Genomic DNA, 18,770 nt, shown 5'->3' with positions numbered 1-18,770 from the left:
TAAGACTAGTTGGCATTTACTGGGACTATGTGCCAGGTCCTGTTACCTCGTGTGATCCTCACATCAGCCCTGTGAGGAAGTCCTTTTATCATCCTTATTTTACAGAGGACACTAAAGCACAGAGAGGTTGAGTAATGTGCCCAGAGTCATACAGTCAGAAACTTCTGGCGCTGGATTTGAACCCAGGAAGCTGGACTCTCAAGTGTGCCTTCTCCTTAAGCTCTGCTAAAGAGAACTCAGGATGCCAGAAATGTCACCCTGGAGACCCTGTCCTATAGTCTCCAATCTCCAGTGGCAGCACCAAGAGCTGTAGGCTGCTTGCCAAACTTTCTATCTCCTCCAAACTCCAACTCTTCCTCTGTAACCTACTTTGGGTCTACAATCTATACCTACTCAGACTTTCAACACACTGTTCCTATTTTCAGCCTACACAATCCTTATCCCTTAGAGTGTAAGATCTCCTATTGCCCTGAAACACTCTGCTTTACATTTTAAGGGAGCCCCCTATTTCTGGAATCTGGTCAAGGAATTCATATTCTGCTACCTACAGGGGTTCTGAGTCTTTTTCCAGCTCTGTGTTGCTTTTTGAAGCTCAAAGGAATTAAAATGTTATAAAAATGATGGCCAATGACACCCTTGGCCTTTATTTCTATGAATACAATCTGTAGTTTCCGAACTCTGTTGGGGGTGGTGGGGCTTCTGGAACGCTTTTCTGCTTCAGAACTGAAGTTCTGCTTTTATCTGCTTTATATACTTTATATACTTCATGTAAAGTTTTATTTGAAAAGGGGTCCTGTTTTTAAAGGTGTGTGAAAACCCATAAGAATTCTAACAGTTTTAGAATTACTGAACATTTATTATTAAAGGGCCCCTGGAAACTACTGGTTTTAGTCATTGACTCTTTTAGAGGAAGAAATGAAGAGCAGGCAGAACCAGACAGTGGTCTCTTTGTCTCCCCAAAAGTCTTCATAACACCCCTCAGAGTTCACTCAAGGGCACAGGTCCTGACAGTTGAAGAGGTCTTCATTCTGGCCAGCCAATCTCTCCTGTTATAAGTTTCCATTTGACCTTTCACATAAAGGTCATACCAAAGAACTAAATCACAAACTTACCCCAGGGAAACACTGATGCCCTTGGGTGACCAGAAGAGTGCAGGCTTTACAAGTCCAACCAGCCATTAGCTGGCTTTGGTAGTCTCCCACACCAGGAAAATAACCATATAATTATGGCGAGCTCTTAACTGTTTTTGAGAACCTTCTGGGGTAACAAGAAGCAAGATAGAGCAAAGGCAGACTGACTTATTTTTTTTGTTTTAATTTTTATTGTGCCTTAAGTGAAAGTTTACAAATCTAGTCAGTCTCTCATATAAAAATTTATATACATCTTGCTATATACTGCTAATTGCTCTCCCCCTAATGAGACAGCCCGCTTCTTCCCTTCGTTCTCTCTTTTCGTGTCCGTTCCGCCAGCTTCTGATCCCCTCTGCCCTCTCATCTCCCTTCCAGATAGGAGATGCCAACATAGTCTCCAGTGTCTACTTGATCCAAGAAGCTCGTTCTTCACCAGCATCTTTTTCTATCCCATTGTCCAGTCGAACCCCTGTCTGAGGAGTTGGCTTTGGAAATGGTTCCTGTCTTGGGCCAACAGAAGGTCTGGGGACCATGACCCACCAGGGTCCTTCTAGTCTCAGTTAGACCATTAGGTCTGGTCTATTTATGAGAATTTGGGGTCTGCATCCCAGACAGACTGACTTTTGAAGAGCCTTACCTGTTTTTCAATGAAAGCGTTGATTCTCTGTAGCATCCCCTCACACGTGAATTCATACGGCATGTACGGCTCAATCTATGGGAACAGAACATGGAACCATGAGAGAGGAAGACACAGGGAGCACTCCACATTCTCCCAGTCATCCACTGAGTCACTCGACATACAGGTACCACCCACTGAGGGATCAGACTGTGGACTTCAAGGTCAACAGACCTAGGTTCACAACCTTACTCTGCTCCTTATTAGCTGTAGGACCCTGAGCAAACCACCTGCCATCTTGAGTCTCATGTAGCTTGTGTGTAAAATGGCGATAAGAAAAGCCCATCTCTTTTAGGCTGTGGTGAAGACTTCATATATTTAAAAAAAGTGAAGTACTTAGTTCAGCGTCTAGCACATAGTAGGTATTCAACAAAAGGTGGTGACTGTCACTTGCTAGAAGGTAACCTCCACGGAGCAGGGCCTAAGGCATTGGGTCCTCTGTGTATCCCAGTGCTGAGCTCAGTGTGGCACACATAGGTGCTTAACAAACATCTCCTGAGTGAATGAATGGTCACTGCCCTGACAATTGCACACAGTGAGCAGTTCAAGGACCCATGAAGTACCAAAAGCACGGGTCTGTTAGGAGGTGAGGCCAGCATGTACCCAAAGGACTCATAATGAAAAAGCAGAGAGGGATAAGGTGTCACAGAGAGTTCTGCTAGATGGTCCTGGGAGGCCAGAAGGTCAAAGCTTCTGCTCATGCTGGGCTTTAAAGGTCAGGTTTGATTCCAGCCAAAGACTAGGCAGCGCCAGTAGCTCTAGGTAGAGTGAGTAGTGTGAGGTTAGACATAGGAGATGGACAGCCAGAGGCCAGAGCCCAGGTCAAAGCAGGCAGGTGAAACAAGGCTGGATGGGAGGTTGAGTAGATTTCTATACTAAGGAGCCTAGACCTGATTAGAGGGCAGCTGGAAACCCCAGAACGTATTTCAAGCGGGGGCAGGGGAGGCAATCTGATCAATATTGTGACACCCGAGGGAAGGGGAAGAAATGGGGGCTTGATCTCTACTGCACAGTGTTTGTGCCAACATTATGAGGCCTGTGTTACCAGGAGCACTGCCAGCTGGCATTACCAAAGTGAAGTGGAAATTTCACTTGGGAGAAAATAACTAGTGATCCAAGTCTGTTAGAGCTTCAGAGAGTCCAAGAGCACCTTTTAGCACCAGGGTAGACAGGCACCTTCCCCATCTTCCTCTTCAGCTATACTTGCCTGTACTGAATCTACAGGTTAGGGAACTGGGCAAAATGTCTGAGTTGGGGTCTCCTGAAAGCGGACAATCTACTGCGAGGACATCCTTTAGTGGGCTGCCAAGGAGATGGTCTCAGGGCATTCTCTTCCCCTTCTTTTGAGTCACATGTTACTATGTAGTTGAAATAGTGTTTAGCCATGATTTTATGATACCAAGATGCATCTTCAAATGCACAACTAGATGGTGTGTCACACAGGATGCACCTAAGCCACACCTGCTCACATCCATCTGGATAGAGCTAAGAGAGACTGAGCCATAAGCACTGTAGTATCATGGCAAGACTTTTCTGCAGGAATAGAGAGGTGACTCTTTCTAGAGAGCTCATCTCTGAAGAGCTCAATATACCTTGAAACACTGACTTCCATGTTCCAAACATGTTGCTTCTCCTCTTGAGCTTTTGCACTTACTCCGGCCTCTCTGATCTTCACACTGAACGTAAAAATTTTCTTTTCTTCTAAAGGATATTTATTTGCTCAATTCATGGGTGACTCCAGAAGCTTTCTATAACTAGTCTAGAGCCATGCCTCCTCTCAAAGGTTTCTGGAAGGAACAATAAGCACTACCTACAACAGGAGACACGGCATATTCGAGTTCATTTATAAGTAGGTAAGTCAAATTTCTGTGGTAAATAAACAAACAACGGTGGCCACCTGCCATGAGACCAACAGATCCAGTTACGTGGTGGGAAGCAGGCTGAAATCCCAAGCCTTTCCTGCAACATATTCCACAGGGCATCCATGAGAAAACAAGTAAATTAATCTAAAAGGCTCAAGGGAGTAAATTCAGAAGAATGGTTTTCCTACCAACCAAGCCCATGTTCACCAAAGGAATGCTCACTCATTAATAGTTTTGTGGCCACTACACTGTTTTAAAGGGTATGAAGCCGAACAATATTCCTATAAAGGAAAAGCAAAGGAAAAAAAAAAAAAAGCAATTGTATTCTTAAGTCACCTCTGCCAGTGAGCCCCACCAGCCAACCTGCTGAGGATGGGAGAAGGGTCCTCTGTGTGAGAAAGCTCTCCAGACCTCTGGATTTAGGGGTGAAGATAACTGATCAGCCTCTCCTATTGGAGCTGTTGTACAGATGGGGGTGGGGACAGTTGGCAGTTTCTCTGCGTAACAGACTTCTGGGACAAGTCAAGGCCTCTGCTAGGGTGGAATGAAAGGGGATGCTGGAACCATATCTAATCACTGAGAAACCCACGTAGGGCCAGTTGTGAAGCGGGTCATTTCGCTTTGTGGAAAAAGGATTGTTCCTCATGGGGGCAGGGCCACAGGAAGGATGTCTGCAGGCCACAAAGTCTAGTTCCTGCTGGCCTTGGAAACTTTCCATTGTCTTCCTGTCTTCTCTACTTCTTCCTCTTGATCTCCCTTCTTGTGGATTTCCTGTCTCCTCTAGTACCCGAGTTTCCTTATCTCAACTATCCAAGTCTAGATACAACTCTACAGGGGACTGATCTCAGATAAGAGATCAGCTAAAACCTCCCTGGGACCACCTGACAGTGTAGCCTGGCACTATTCCATGCGAGATGGACTTAGAATGTTCCAGAAGACCAGGCTTTGAGTCCTGGCTGTTCTACTTATTAAGCGTAAGATTCTGAGTTAGGCATACATAAAATTTCTCTTCATAACTTAAAATATATGAGGTCATGTCATTCCTCTGCTTAAAACTTCCCATCACACTAAGAAGAAAATGCAGGGTCCTCATCATTGCTTGTTTAAAGGTCTCATCGGTTCTGGCTGCTGGATACTCTTCACCGACTCCATTACACTAAATTCTTCTATGGCCGCTTTCAAGATTGTCTCTTTGATTTTCAGCAGTTGGACTATGATGTACCTAGGTGTGCCTTTCTTCGTATTTACCCTGCTTGGGGCTCACTGGGAAACCCTAGTGGTGTAGTGGTTAAGAGCTACGCCTGCTAACCAAAAGGTTGGCAGTTTGAATCCACCAGGTGCTCCCTGGAAACCATATGAGGCAACTCTACTCTGTCTTATAGGGCCACTATAGGGTCATTATGAGCCGCAACCAACTCGATGGCCATAAGTTTGTTTTTTTTTTTTTGGTTGGGGTTCACTAAGCTCCAAGGGCCTGAAATTAATGCCATTCATTAGTTTAAAAAAATTTCAGTTATTACCTCTTCAAATAATTCTTCTGTGCCATTCTCTCTCTTTTCTCTCTGAGATTCCAACTACACATAAATTGGGCTGTTTGATATTGTCCCACAAATCTCAGATGCTTTTTTCCCTCATTTTTTCTTTTCTTACTGTGTTTCTATTTAGATCATTTCTGTTGACATTTAGTCCTTAAATTCACTGATTCTTTTCTCTCCTGCGTACAGCTTACTGATAAAGCCCACTGTAAGAACTTTTCATCTGTGATATTGTATTTGTTTTATTTTCAGCATTTTCATTTGGCTTTAAAAATTTTTTTTTCCATCTCTCTGCTGAAATTCCACATCTATTCACACATGTGGTCCACCTTTCCCACTAAATCTGTTAACATATTTATCACAGTATTTTAATGTTACTGTTGTATAATTCCTAAATCTGGGTCATCTCCAGGCTTTATCTGACTATACCCTTGCTTAATGGTTTTACTGACTATACCCTTTCTTAATGATGGGTCCTGTTTGCCTGCTTTTTGAGTGTCACGTAATTTGAAATTTAAAATCCTGTAATTGAATATGAAAAAGCTTGGCACCAAATCTGTGACCCATTTGTAACAATATGTATAGGGATTTTCACGGCAATAATTTCATCTTTTTTTTCCTACTCTTATCTTTCCCTTTACTTCATTTCATGCTTTTTCCTTTTATGTTGTTTTAACAAGCTAGTCAAAAAGGCCTGAGTTTGAATCCAGGTTCACATGAGCTGTGTGATCTTGGGTAAATCACTTAAATTCTCTAATCCTTGATTTTCTCATCTACAAAATGGGAATAATAGTTCCACTCCACAGAATTACAGAAAGATTAAATGAGAGGAAGCTCACAGAAGAGGTCCTCTCTACATATCAGTTACTGCTATTAGTATTTTTTTTTAAAGGAGCCTCAAATAATTTTTGGAATAAGGTGGAATAATGGTGACCAGGGTTTTAAGTTGTGGAGCACTTAAGGTTTCATGAAGTAAACAGAGTCAGCCTCACTGAAAGGTGAATAGACAGAACTCAGGAGCCCACCGCAAGCGTTCTCCACACCAGGCATTTCCATTAGAGGAAATACGAACATCCCTGGATTCACATGCTAATTGCTTTCCTGGAAAACTCAGTGCACATTAAAATTATGCCAAAGAGTTACATTTTATAAATCCACATGAAAGCCCAGCAGGGCCTGGAAAATTGTGCGGGAAGTGGACAATTCTTCCTTGAACAGGGCTGTCCCACAGGTTGCAAGGCATTCTACATCCCTGGGCCCCACCCGTAGGTGAAGGGTAGCACCTACCTTACCCAATTACGGTGCTAATAAGAATACTCAATGTTGACTAAACACTTACTAAGGGTAGATACTGTACTTTAGCATTTTATATACATTATCATTTCATCCTCAGAAGTGTCCAAGAAAGTAGGTAATATTAGCTCTAGTCTAAGCTGAGGCTCAGAGGTTAAGTAACTGCTTGAGGGGAACGACTAGCGGTAGCGTTAGAACTCAAACTCAAGCTGTCTGATTCCAGGCCTGTCCTCATAACCACATCTATACTGCTTCTCTTAAAAATTATAACAGGGTATAAAAGGTGCTCTGGGACGGTATTGTGGCAGACACGGTGCACCTGACATAGTCCTAGGCAGTACTGCGTTGGGGGAGAGGATAACTTAACTCATTCCTACTGGATGGCAAACTTTCTACAGGTGGAGAGCCAACCTCATTTATGTTTATAGATGCATCCCCTAGAGCAGTTCAAGGAGTCCTTGGGTGGTGCAAATGGTAACATGCTTGGTTGCTAACCAAAAGGTTGGAGGTTTGAGTCCACCCAGAAGCACTTTGGAAGAAAGGCCTGGTGATCTACCTCTGAAAAACCAGCCACTGAAAACATTATGGAGCACGGTTCTCCTCTGACACACATGGGGTTGTCGTGAGTTGGAGTCCACTCCACGGCCACTGGTTAGAGTGGCTTGGAGGGTGCTCTGTGTCCAGTGTGCATTTCATAAACACCTGCTGAACTGACCAGAAGAATCTAGAAATGGAGCTCAGCTGCTCATCAAAAAGTTGGCAGTTCAAATCCACTGGCCGCTCCGTGGAAACCCTTGGAACACTTCTACTCTGTCCTATAGAGTTGCTATGAGTTGGAATCGACTTGAGGGCAACTAATTTTTTTTTTAAATACAATGTTTAGGTAGAAAAACCAAGAGATGCTACGCAAAACGTTTCTCAGTATTTTTCCTTATCAGTATTATCCCTTATCTTTCTCTCTTTTTATTAGGGGAAACAATGGCTATGGGCCTATCTTTTCAGATCTTTGAGAGGGCTTCATAACTAAGTCACTGAGCCAAGTATAATTCAAGCTCTTAATACTTTGCCCACCCTGGTGGTGTTGTGGTTAAGAGTTCAGCTGCTAACCAAAAATGTCGGCAGTTTGAATCCACCAGGCGTTCCCTGGAAACCCTAAGGGATGGTTCTACTCTGTCCTATAGGGTTGCTCTGAGTTAGAACTGACTCAACGGCAACAGGTTTGGTTTTTGGTTTTAATACTGTTGCTGGTGCCCAAGAGTCATGCCAAAAGGGTTTGTAGAATCAGTGTACACATCTGGGCACCAGCTCTGTCTTCATTCTGGAGAGCGTCCCTGAAATCCCCAGGCCAAACCCTCCAGCATGGCTATCTTCTAATTCCAGGGTTAAGGTGCTGCAGAAAAGCTCTACTTAGTAAAACAAAGAGCCTGTAATGCTCTCCACACATTCCAGTTCACATTACAAACGGGAAAAATGGGAACATAATCATAAAAAAGCACCTTTTGATTTAAAATGGCTTTCACTGCATCCTCCACTTCCTCCTGGTTGTTGAGGTCGACAGTCCACACGTGGGGCCGGCCGATGAACACTTCAGCGTAAGGATGTTGAGATGTCAGCTGGGAGAGAAAAACAAACCATCTCAGCGTCACACACACTTACTTTCTTTAAACGTTTTGGGTTAAAGTGTTACACATTTTATGATTCCGAGTTGTGCGTGTGTAGGTAGCATTTCTGTCCTCAATGATAAAAATCTCCTAAATGCTCATAAGTAGATAACAATAAAATAGTGATGGCTCCAAAACAGATACCGCCACCTGTCAGTCAGTTTGTCATGTGGTGGTGCCTTGTGTGTTTTCTGTGATGTGGGATGCGATGCCCCCGCTATTTCAAATACCAGCAGGGTCACCCGTGGTGGACAGGTTTCAGTGGAGCTTCCAGACTAAGACGGACTATAAAGTAAGGCCTGGTAACACACTTCCTAAAATTAACCAATGAAAACCCTATGCATCACAATAGAATACTGTCTGATGAAATGCTGGAAAATGAGCCCCGTAAGTTGAAAGGCACTCAAAATACACAGCGGCTGCAACAACGGACTCAAGCCAACCCGCGGCTATGAAGATGGCGCAGGACTGGGCAATGTTTTGTTCTGTTGTACATGGGGTCGCCATGAGTCAGAGCCAACACAACGCAGCTAACAACAACCAAAACAGCGATGGCTTTAAATCTTGAGTCTCACTTGGAAACAGGAGACAGAATGTCATAACCAAGTGACGTGAAGGCTGTTACACATAACTTCAACTTCTAACCTCACACCAAGAAACAACCAACACTTAGCCATACTCCAGCCTGAAAAACGGCACAGGCCAAACCAGTGTCTCTTATATACACTGACTAGGATAAGCTTTTTTTTTTTTAGGATAAGCAGGCAAGCATGGGAAAAACACAATAGAAACTGAGGCTTTCAAGTCATAAGATGATGAGTAATGACGCATACAGAAATGTGATAGAATGAGAAACGATTCCCCCAGCAAACACAGAATTTTGGGGTGGTTTTGGAAATATGGGCTAGCATCACATTGGAGCCTCGGTATTCATAAAGATGATTTGCAATCAGAAGAATAAGGAAAGGTAGTGTTTATCCTAAAGGAGGCTTTATTTTAATAATGAAGGGGTGGCCAAGAAACCAAGTGTGAATATTGGTAATACAGAGTTCTTGAAAGTCCATTTTTTATGACAGCTCCATTTATCCTTCAAATTTGTTTCTACTTTTATTCTTGTATGCTTTTAAGGTCATAGTCTAAAGGCAACATTCTGGGGATTTGAGAGAGCATTTTTTTTTATCGCCATGATTGGGGGAGGCACTACCCTTCACCCAAGGGTGGGGACCAGGGACTCAGGATGCCTCGCAATGTGCGCAAGGAAGAATTATGCGCTCCCCACACAACTTTCAAAGCCCTACTGGGCTTTCATGTGGGTTTATAAAATCTAACTCTTTGGCACAGTTTGAATATACACTGAATTTTCTAGGAATGTAATTACCATGTAAAGCAAAGGATGTTTATATTCTTGTTTTATTTGGGACTTCATCAATAAGCCATTACCATTTTGGAAAAATCACAGAAGCAAAGGCAATGCCACTCCTGATATCTGAGTCTCTAGAACGACATACCCAAATCAGTCTCTGTATTTGTAGCTATCACATGAATGGTGATTATGTGTGTGTGTGTGTGTGTGTGTGTGTGTGTGTAGGTATATGTGTTTTTTTATTTAGTTCCTGTTTCACAATGTCAAGTACAAAGGAAAAAGGGTTGATCACATTCAGCTGAAGATTCCATTCCTCTTAAACACAAACGTATTCATTTTAAGGAGAAATGAGATATGATGCCATAGTAAAGTTCTTGGGCATAGCATAGCATAGTTCTTCAGCAGAGGCAGTCCCCGGGTTACGAACGAGATCTATTCCTAAATTTATCTTTAAGTGAAATTCGTAGGTAAGTTGAAACACGTACATACAGTTCTTATTTAGCGTCAGTTAGTCAAATGTTTGCCTTAGTACACAGTATATATTTTACCTTTCTGTGTATATATAGTAGTCCCCAGTTATCCATGGGGTATATGTTCCAAGACCCCCCATGGATGCCCGAAACCGCAGATAGTACCAAACCCAGTATATGCTATGTTTTGACTTATACATAAATACCTATGATAAAGTTCAATTTATAAATTAGGCACGGTAAGATATTAACAATAATAAAATAGAACAATCATAACAATATACTGCAATAAAACTTATGTGAACGTGGTTCCTGGGTGGGATGGAGTGGGAAGGCTCAAGATTTTATCATGCTACTCATTTAATGTTTTCAGACCTCGGCTGACCGAAGGTAACTGAAACAGTGGAAAGCAAAACTGCCAGTAAAGGGGAACTACTGTAAAAATGGAAGAAACACTTCCAAACTGTGCAATGTTTTCATGAGCATCACAAAGTAGCCTGTGTGTTCGTTATTATGAACCACTGTATTTAACTCAATATGGCAGTCTGTTCTTAAGTATGTCTTGTCTGTAAGTCGGACGTTCATAACCTGGGGACTGCCTATATATGGTTACTGAAATATATGTTAAGTTTATTATAAATTATTTTCTTCCATTTCTCCTTTGTATTAGAGTTGGGGAATGATTCCTTTTTGGAATTACCTATATAGGCAGGTTATATTACTTATAAATTTCATTTTAGGAGAAAAAAGTAGATGTTACAAAATATTTGTTAAAAAAGAGAGGCATTGGGTCTGGTAGCAAAGTCCCTGGGTGGTGCAAATGGTTAACATACTTGGCTGCTAACTGAAAGGTTGGAGGTTCGAGTCCACCCAGAGCCAGAGTTGACTTGATGGGAACTAGTTTGGGGTCTGGTAGGGTTGAAGGCTTTTGCTCTAAAGGTAAAGCTGGCTCCTTTTTGCCCTAGACTCCAACATACTCAGAGGACTGGAGGGTTTAACTGGCACCTCTCCTTCTGGCTCTCAGTCACCATTCTCTGGAACCTGCCACACCAATGGTATGCTTCTACGATTCAGGGCGGAACCCAGAGCACAAGTCACTGGGCCCCAGTTCTGGGCCTTTGCTGGCAAAGACCCGTGGACTCCTGTGACCTGGAGCTGTAGGTTATCTTAGCCTTTGCTCCTGCCTCCCCTGCAGTCACCTGCCCAGGGCCACCCCAGTCACAGTCTGCTCGGTTCTCCATCCTTTTGGCATGTTCTCTCTTCTTTTGCTATGGTCATGATTGAAGATACAGAGTCTGTGCAGGCCCATGGAGCTGGGCAAAAGCTCTACTTTCTTCCCTTGGCACATATTTTGGATTCAGTACATATTGATGAAGCCCCAGGCTGGGCCAGGTACTGTGTTAATCACCTGCACAGGGAGTACTAATCAGGTTTGCTGTGTATTAATGAGGATTCCGAGGTTCACAGGGGCGTACAGCTCCTTAAGACCACACAACCAGAAAGCAGCAGGGCCACATTCTAATCCAGATCCTTCAAGAACTTAGTAGCTTTGGACAGAAAGGAAGATGACCATTTTAAAGCACGGTATTGAGTCCTTAAGACAAAGAGCAAAAAATGCCAATGTAAACACCAGCCTTTTAATCACTCTCTTAGAAAAAAAAAAATTTTTTTTTTTTTTAGAACTTGCCAACCTGAAAAATCTGCCTGTATTAGACCTCTTCTGAAGATAAGCAAAATGTCACATCATTTTCATTTTAGGGCCTCGAGAACAAATTAATTAGTTCTTACAATGGAATCTGGGTAGATTAAAGTTGCCACTGATGTCGTCAGTTACCATCTGCGTATTAGCAGTCTCTCTCCTCTCCCCCCTTTAAGGCCCCTGCTTATTTAGGAAGTTGCTCTAAGCACTTGGAAAATACAAAGTGCTGCACCATTATCATTTTATTCACTTACATTTATTGAGGGTTACTTAATTTTATGAGTAAAGCATTTTGTGATTTATTATTCCCCCTCTGAATGTTACCTTCCTCCTTGTTAATTTATGGAGAACCGTCTGATCGTTGCTATTTCGCTGTATATCAATCACCAAATTTACTGGAGTGGAGTTTGAAAAAGTAATGAAAATCTTATTAAATCTGAGACATTACTTCAGAGCTGCTATTGAATCCCTAAGGAGAACACGAGTTCTCGTTATGGGGAAAACAACAACAACAACAAAAAAGCACAAAAAAACACTGAAGCCAGAGAAGTTCTAATGATTTACAAAATGTCAGTATGATGATCAAGAACATACTAATACGTTTCCCAATATAAAGATAAAAATCCAATTTATATTACATTTAAAGTATAATTTGAACACACACGAGTTAAGGCGTTATGGAACTTCTTCCCCTGTAGTATAGACTGTGGTTTTAAAAACTGGCCTAATGCAAAAATACAAAGCTAAACTCATACTTGGAAATCTAGACTTTCTCTTCTCCTCAAATGAGGACAAAGAAGAAACATCTACACAATGTATATGGGGAAAATTGAGGCTTACCTAAAAAGATTTGTGTGGGCACCAAAAATAGCTTTGTAATTACGTATACTTTGGTTGAAATTTTTCTACTTGATGAGAAAGAAAAAAAATATATATATCTAGGGAATTCTGACCCTTAGAAATCTGCTCTTTTCCAATAAAAAATGTCTTTGGATAGTAGGACTCTGTAGCTAAAAGAACAGGGAAAGGTAGCCCACCTGGCTGTAAGAAGGAGTTTACTGACCCCTCGGGAAGCTGTGGGGGCAGTGGTGGTTCAGAATGGTGGAATTTTTTCTTTTCATGAGGGAGACCTGGGTTTGATTCCTGGTCAATGCGCCTCATATGCAGCTACCACTCACCTCTCAGTGGAGGCTTGCGTGTTGCTAGGATGCTGAACAGGCTTCAGAGGAGCCTCCAGACTAAGACAGACTAGGAAGAAGGTCCTGGCAATCTACTCATGAAAATCTGCCAGTGAGAACTCTACAGATCACAAGATTCTGATCTGCAACCAATCACGGGGACGACATAAGACCGGGTGGCGTTTAATTCCATTGTGCATGGGGCTGCCATGAGTCGGGGGCTGACTGGATGGCAGCTAACAACACCTCAGAGTTGTGTGGCATTGCTGGCTACCAGTCCCCTGGGTGCAACATCTCCAGCACAGCTAGAGATGAATATGAGACAGAAGCTGCCCTCCTACAGAAGGTAAACTGACCTTCTTAGGGTCTTCCTCTAGCGCATCAACATTCAGGCCCCTCATGCTTGAAACTCTCTCCTCCTTCTCCTTTAAAGGGCAGCTCCTCCACCATGCCCTTCCTTACTTAACCCAGCACATTCTCCCCTGGCCCAACTCCAAGGTAACTCCCCTCCTTAACTCACTTAGTATTTCTTTATGCACATTCATTGATTATGTGCCTAGCTGATCACTCTTCTAAGTCAGATTCTGAGCTCCTGGGGAAACAGGAAATGTGTTCTGATCAGTTCCCCCAATGCAGACTCTAGTACCATGGAGCCTCAGGGACACAACATCTGTCAACTGACCTCCTCCATCCTGGTCCCCCTGGGGAAGCCCAGGACTGACGCAGTCATCTATGTGAGGTCATTTGCTGACCAACTGTTGACAGGATCCCACACTGTCTTTCGACTAGCGTATCATTTAAGGACTGATGGGACCGTCTGAACAGGCAGGCAGGAAAGGCAAATGGCCAGGGGCAGCTCCAATGCATATTCTCTTATAATGCCATGAAGAATAAAAAACCTCAATGACCTCAACAAAAAGCAAATCACTAAATGATAACAACCGATAGATAACACTGAACTTATTTTTCTCAACAGCTTCACGCTGGAGGATCTGGCCTATGTAAGACTGCATAATTCACTGGGAAATGGTTAGACTGTGTTTAAGAGTGCCCTAAATGATTTTCAGGGAGAAATTCAGTCACAACAAAGTATTATCAAAATCCTCAGTATTACCAATACCAAAAAGGTGTCAATTCAAATGTATGAAGAACCAAGTTTATTAGTGGTGACCAGCGGTGGGAAGGAAGGGGGGCAGAGGGGCTCACTGCTTGAGGGACACTGAGCTTCTGTTAAGGGTGCCTGGAAATGGATAATGGCGATGCCTGAACAACACAATGAACACAATTCAAATGTCACTGATTTGTACACATGACAAATGCTGAAATGGCAAATGTCTTGTTACATAAATATTTACCACGATAAAAAAAAGAGGTGCCAGTTGCCAATTTAAGTCTATGATACTTTTGATTAATTACTTCCCAAAGGCTTGTATGTAGAAACTGTAGTAAGAACAGAGATAGGCTTCTTTGCTTTGCACACATTTACATAAAATCTTGATGAGAGAACTAGAACATCACCGTCAGAACTCTAGGATGGTCATTGTTGCAGGGGAGCTCCACCAATGTAGAGTAAAACAGATGGGCAACAGTTTGAGGAGAAACAGAATATTTATATAATCTCGAAGTATGTCCTTCAAGAGAGGGAAAAATAACAATAGCTTTACAGTGGAGAAGCCTGGCAGACACCATCTCAGCCAGATGATGAAGGTTAATATTGCCAGTAATAAGACCGTGTATTATCCCTGATATATACATGGAGAAGGCACACCACTTCTGTGACGTTCTTGCCAAAGATGCATAACCTCCCTGACAGAGACTGCAGAAACCCTGAGAGTATGGCTCGTAGACACCTTTTTAGCTCAGTAATGAAGTTACTCCTGAGGTTCACCCTTTAGCCAAAGATTGGACAGGCCCATAAAACAAAACAAAAGGGGCACACCAGCCAGGGGCAGAGACTAGAAGGCAGGAGAAAATAGGAAAGCTGGTAAGAGGGAACCCAAGGTTGAGAAGGGAGAGTGTTGATATGTCGTGGGGTTGTTAATCAATGTCCTAAAACAATATGTGTACTAACTGTTTAATGAGAAGCTAGTTTGTTCTATAAACCTTCATCTAAAGTAAAATTGGAAAAAAAAAAAAATGATAACCTCATTCTAACCAGGAGAAGGTATCAGACAAACCACAATGGAGGGACGGTCTGCAAAAATACGGATTGGTACTCTTCAAAAGTGTCAAGGTCATAAATGACAAGGAAAAACTGAGGAACTGTCACAGATTGGAGACTAAGGAACAAAAAAGGGCATTAGTGGAAAAACTAAAAACTAATGTGGTCCAAATAAAGTCTGTAATTTAGCTAATGGTATTGTCCCAATATTAATTTCTTGGTTTTGATCACTGAACTGTGGTTATGTAAGACGTTAACAAGGGTGGACTAACCAGCAAGCAACGTAGGCACTGGTTTACAGTAAGCAAGGTACGCACGGGCTTTCTTGTGTTTACTAATTTGTAGTGCACAATTCCACACGGGTTTCATCTTCCATGTGGTGAAATTATGCACTACAGATTAGTAAGTATGCACAAGTAAGCCCGTGCACGCCTCGCTTACTGGGTCATCCGTCCCTGGATGTTAACATCAGGGGAAGCTGGGTAAGGGATATACCAGAACTTTCTGTACATTTTTATAACTTTTGATGAGTCTAAAATTATTTCAAAATAAAAAGTAAAACAACAACAACATGGAAAATTATAAATAATAAATGCAATGTGGGCAGAAGTCAAACTTCAGAGATCCCCTACACCTAAATTAAAACCTAGGAGTGATTTATGAGCTCATATTTTCCTACCAGAACTCCAAAGTTTCACAGAAGTCAGCCCCGCACTAATGTAGACATCTCTAAATTGAGATTCTGACTGTTGGAATCTTTCCAAAGGACAAGCTCTTCAGTAACAGTGATGGACTGTTCCTGACTTCCGTGCCCTCAGTGCCTGCACAGTACCTGGCATGCAGGTGTGCAATCAGTATCACTGAGTAACACATGAATGAGCTCACTTCTCTAAAGGAAGCCACGCCCCAAAACGAAGGGCTCAAATTTGTTATATTTGCAGGAGGAAAGGCAAGCAAGCCAGCAAACACGTACAGTTAACCCTTATCAGAGGTTATCTGGGCTCCAGGTTACTCTTTTTGGGGATAATCTACGGATCTTTTTGATTTTCCTCCATCTCCTTTGACCATTTCATCAACGCTAGGAAGGGTGAATCAGAGAAAAAGACTCTCAATCATGTCTGTGGATTGGCAAGAACGCTGAGTCATCAATAGAAGATAATCATTGATAACACATTCTATGTACTCTGTGAAGGAGGGCTCAAGGGAATTGACCCAGGTTTAAAAATAGCAGAATTGAAAACTGTATGCTTTAAAAACAGTGCTTCTAAACCACCGTCGTGTGGGGCTGCCCATCAGGGTAATCCCTCAGTGGGAGGCTCTGAACAACAGTGATGCTGCCATGACTCCAGATACTAATAGGCTTCCTCACAAGCCGCTGGCACAGCCACTAATATACAGAAATAAGAAAATGACTTTTGGGGTTTCTTCCACCTGTTTCTGACCAGATATAGACACACCAGCTTGATCACTCACATTCGGCTCTGAATGACATTTGTTTATTACTCCGAATCAAATCCGACTGGCTTCAACTGTGATTCCTCACCCACTGTGGATTTTCAAGAGGATCTCTAAAGGCAATCCCAAATAAGGCTTCTGAAAATGGTCTGAGCAATGATCACTTTTTGGGGTGGTGCCTGCAGGTGGGGTGCTGAAATGCCAGGCACATGGCTCTGGTCACCCATGAGCCATCTTATGTCTCCCGGTTGACTGTCCTTTGAAGATGCACAGACCACTTTTTATTCCCCACAGCCCAGCACAGACAGCAGGTTCTCCACAAATATCTGTTAACCAGTTGATTTCCTTAGTTCTTTCACTCCAAATATCCAGAAACCCAGAGTTCAGCTGAAAATCAGATGACTGTGTTCACGTTACAACAGCTGTCATAGGCTGAAAAAATCAGACACTCTGCAGTGAGACAGAAGTAGCTTCAAGCCCTTGCTCTGCCACTAACCAGCTAGCTAGTGGTTCCCCCCAAAAAACCCACTGCTGTCGAGTTGATTCCGACTCATAGTGACCCTACTGGACAGAGCAGAACTGCCCCATAGAGCTGCCAAGGAACGCCTGGTGAATTCAAACTGCTGACCTTTTGGTTAGCAGCCATAGCATTTAACCACTATGCCACCAGGGTTTCTGTAGAGTGGTTAGGGACAACAAAGTCACTTCATCTGTGTGAGCCTCAGAACTGGCCCCTCCACATACAGCCCACATAACTTCACTATAGATGAAATTAATAATGCCTCCTTTCCGAGGCTGTGAGGTTTAAATAGGCTTCTGGCACTGAACAAATAGCCATTATTAGTATTATATTGAAAATAGGATGACTGTGATAGATGCTTACCTCTCTCAGAGTTGGCTTGCCGATGAAAAAATCTGTGTTTTTGCTGCTTTTGGGTGGGTTGAACTTGGGATTCAGAAAAGCACACCCATTGGCAATGGCCTCCAGGGGAGCTGGGCCCTCATAAGGGAAGCCAAGTCCAACAAACAACTGCAAGACAGAAAAACACACAACGTGTAAGCACAACAATCAGAACTGGCATCCCTGGCTCACAGGAGACCACGTCTGCTGTCTACGCATGTGAAAGTCTCAGAGGTTCTGAAAGGTGGGGCAAAGAGAAGTCAGCTTACAACAGGGTCTGAAAAATATAACCAGGGGCCGTTAAAGACCGCAGGAAGCCACTCAGCTCATTATGTTCTCCTGTTCTACAAAAAAATAAGTGTTAGGAGGATGGAGAAGGAGCAGGAAAGGGGGAGTATTAAAAGAAAAAACAAACAAACAAAACAACAACAAAAATTAAGACCCAGCAATAATCTTTCTGTAACTCACCAAGAGACATGACTGGAAAAACACTTGCTTAACTAAACAGAAGGTTTCTTCATTGAGCTAAAGGAACAAGCAGCTCTTTCAACGATGCTGGGCAGAAGGACAGAGAGGTCACTTGGTGGTCTGATCACAGTTCAAATAGAGCTGCTTTCAAATGATGGTAGGTCAGTAAACACAGGTTTACATAATGGAGTTTTCACTAGGGGACACCAACATCTTGGTTTTTATTTTCCCTCAAAGGGGGAAAGGACACCGAGTTTTCCATGAGCAAGGCTGCTTCCCTCTTCAGCCACCAGCCTGTGCGTTTCCCCACAGCAGTCGAGAGATGGCAGCAAAAACACACTCAAATTCCTCAGGAGCCACCACAGCTGAGAGAGAGCCTCTGTGACAAAGAGGACTGGCTGCAATTCAGTGGCACTGATTCCCGGGTCTAAAATGAAATAACACCTCCCAGATATGCCTCACTGCATATCATCACTGCAGGGATTGTTCACACTGCTTAGGACTGTGGGTTAGTGATGGGCCGGGTACAAGTCTGGGCTTGGTGAGATGAGCCTTCTCCCACTGAAATTGCTCCAGTCCCCCATAAGACATCAAGTGACAAAGGAGAACTGGGCCCAGGGCATCACTGACTCCTGCCACCAAGTTGAGAAACACCCACCCACACAGCCAGGCCTCTGGAGTGAAGGATATTGCCGTACCAGATGTGGTTGTATGCTTGATTCTTGCTTCCTGGCCCTCTCCCCAGCATCCCTGGCTTTGTGGCTGTGTTAACTGAAGAATTATTTCGAATGGTTGTGCTGAAGAGTCCAAACTGCTGGGTTACCTGGGCAACCCTCTAAGAAGCAGATCCTATGCTGGGCACTGAAACTCCAGTGCTGAACGCTGAGGATGGCTCCCACTTGACATATTAAAGTAACA

The 18,770-nt window shown here is 43.0% G+C and overlaps 1 protein-coding gene across 5 annotated transcripts in view; it reads right to left on the bottom strand.

Moving 5' to 3' along the window:
* Positions 1-18,770, bottom strand: part of MGAT5 (alpha-1,6-mannosylglycoprotein 6-beta-N-acetylglucosaminyltransferase) — a 425,977-nt gene that overhangs the window by 18,794 nt on the left and 388,413 nt on the right. For all 5 annotated transcript variants that reach the window (XM_049889210.1, XM_049889214.1, XM_049889212.1 and 2 more), the window contains 3 exons: positions 17,367-17,513; positions 7,993-8,109; positions 1,768-1,842 (listed from right to left, as the gene is read on the bottom strand). In XM_049889210.1, the coding sequence (XP_049745167.1) occupies positions 1,768-1,842; positions 7,993-8,109; positions 17,367-17,513 (339 nt within the window). The remainder of the gene's footprint in view (positions 1-1,767; positions 1,843-7,992; positions 8,110-17,366; positions 17,514-18,770) is intronic.

Source organism: Elephas maximus, chromosome 6 (genome assembly GCF_024166365.1).
Source record: "Elephas maximus indicus isolate mEleMax1 chromosome 6, mEleMax1 primary haplotype, whole genome shotgun sequence".
Classification (NCBI taxonomy): Eukaryota; Metazoa; Chordata; class Mammalia; order Proboscidea; family Elephantidae; genus Elephas; species Elephas maximus.
The sequence above is the reverse complement of the archived record's forward strand: the minus strand, read 5'-3'. Positions and strand labels throughout refer to the sequence as shown.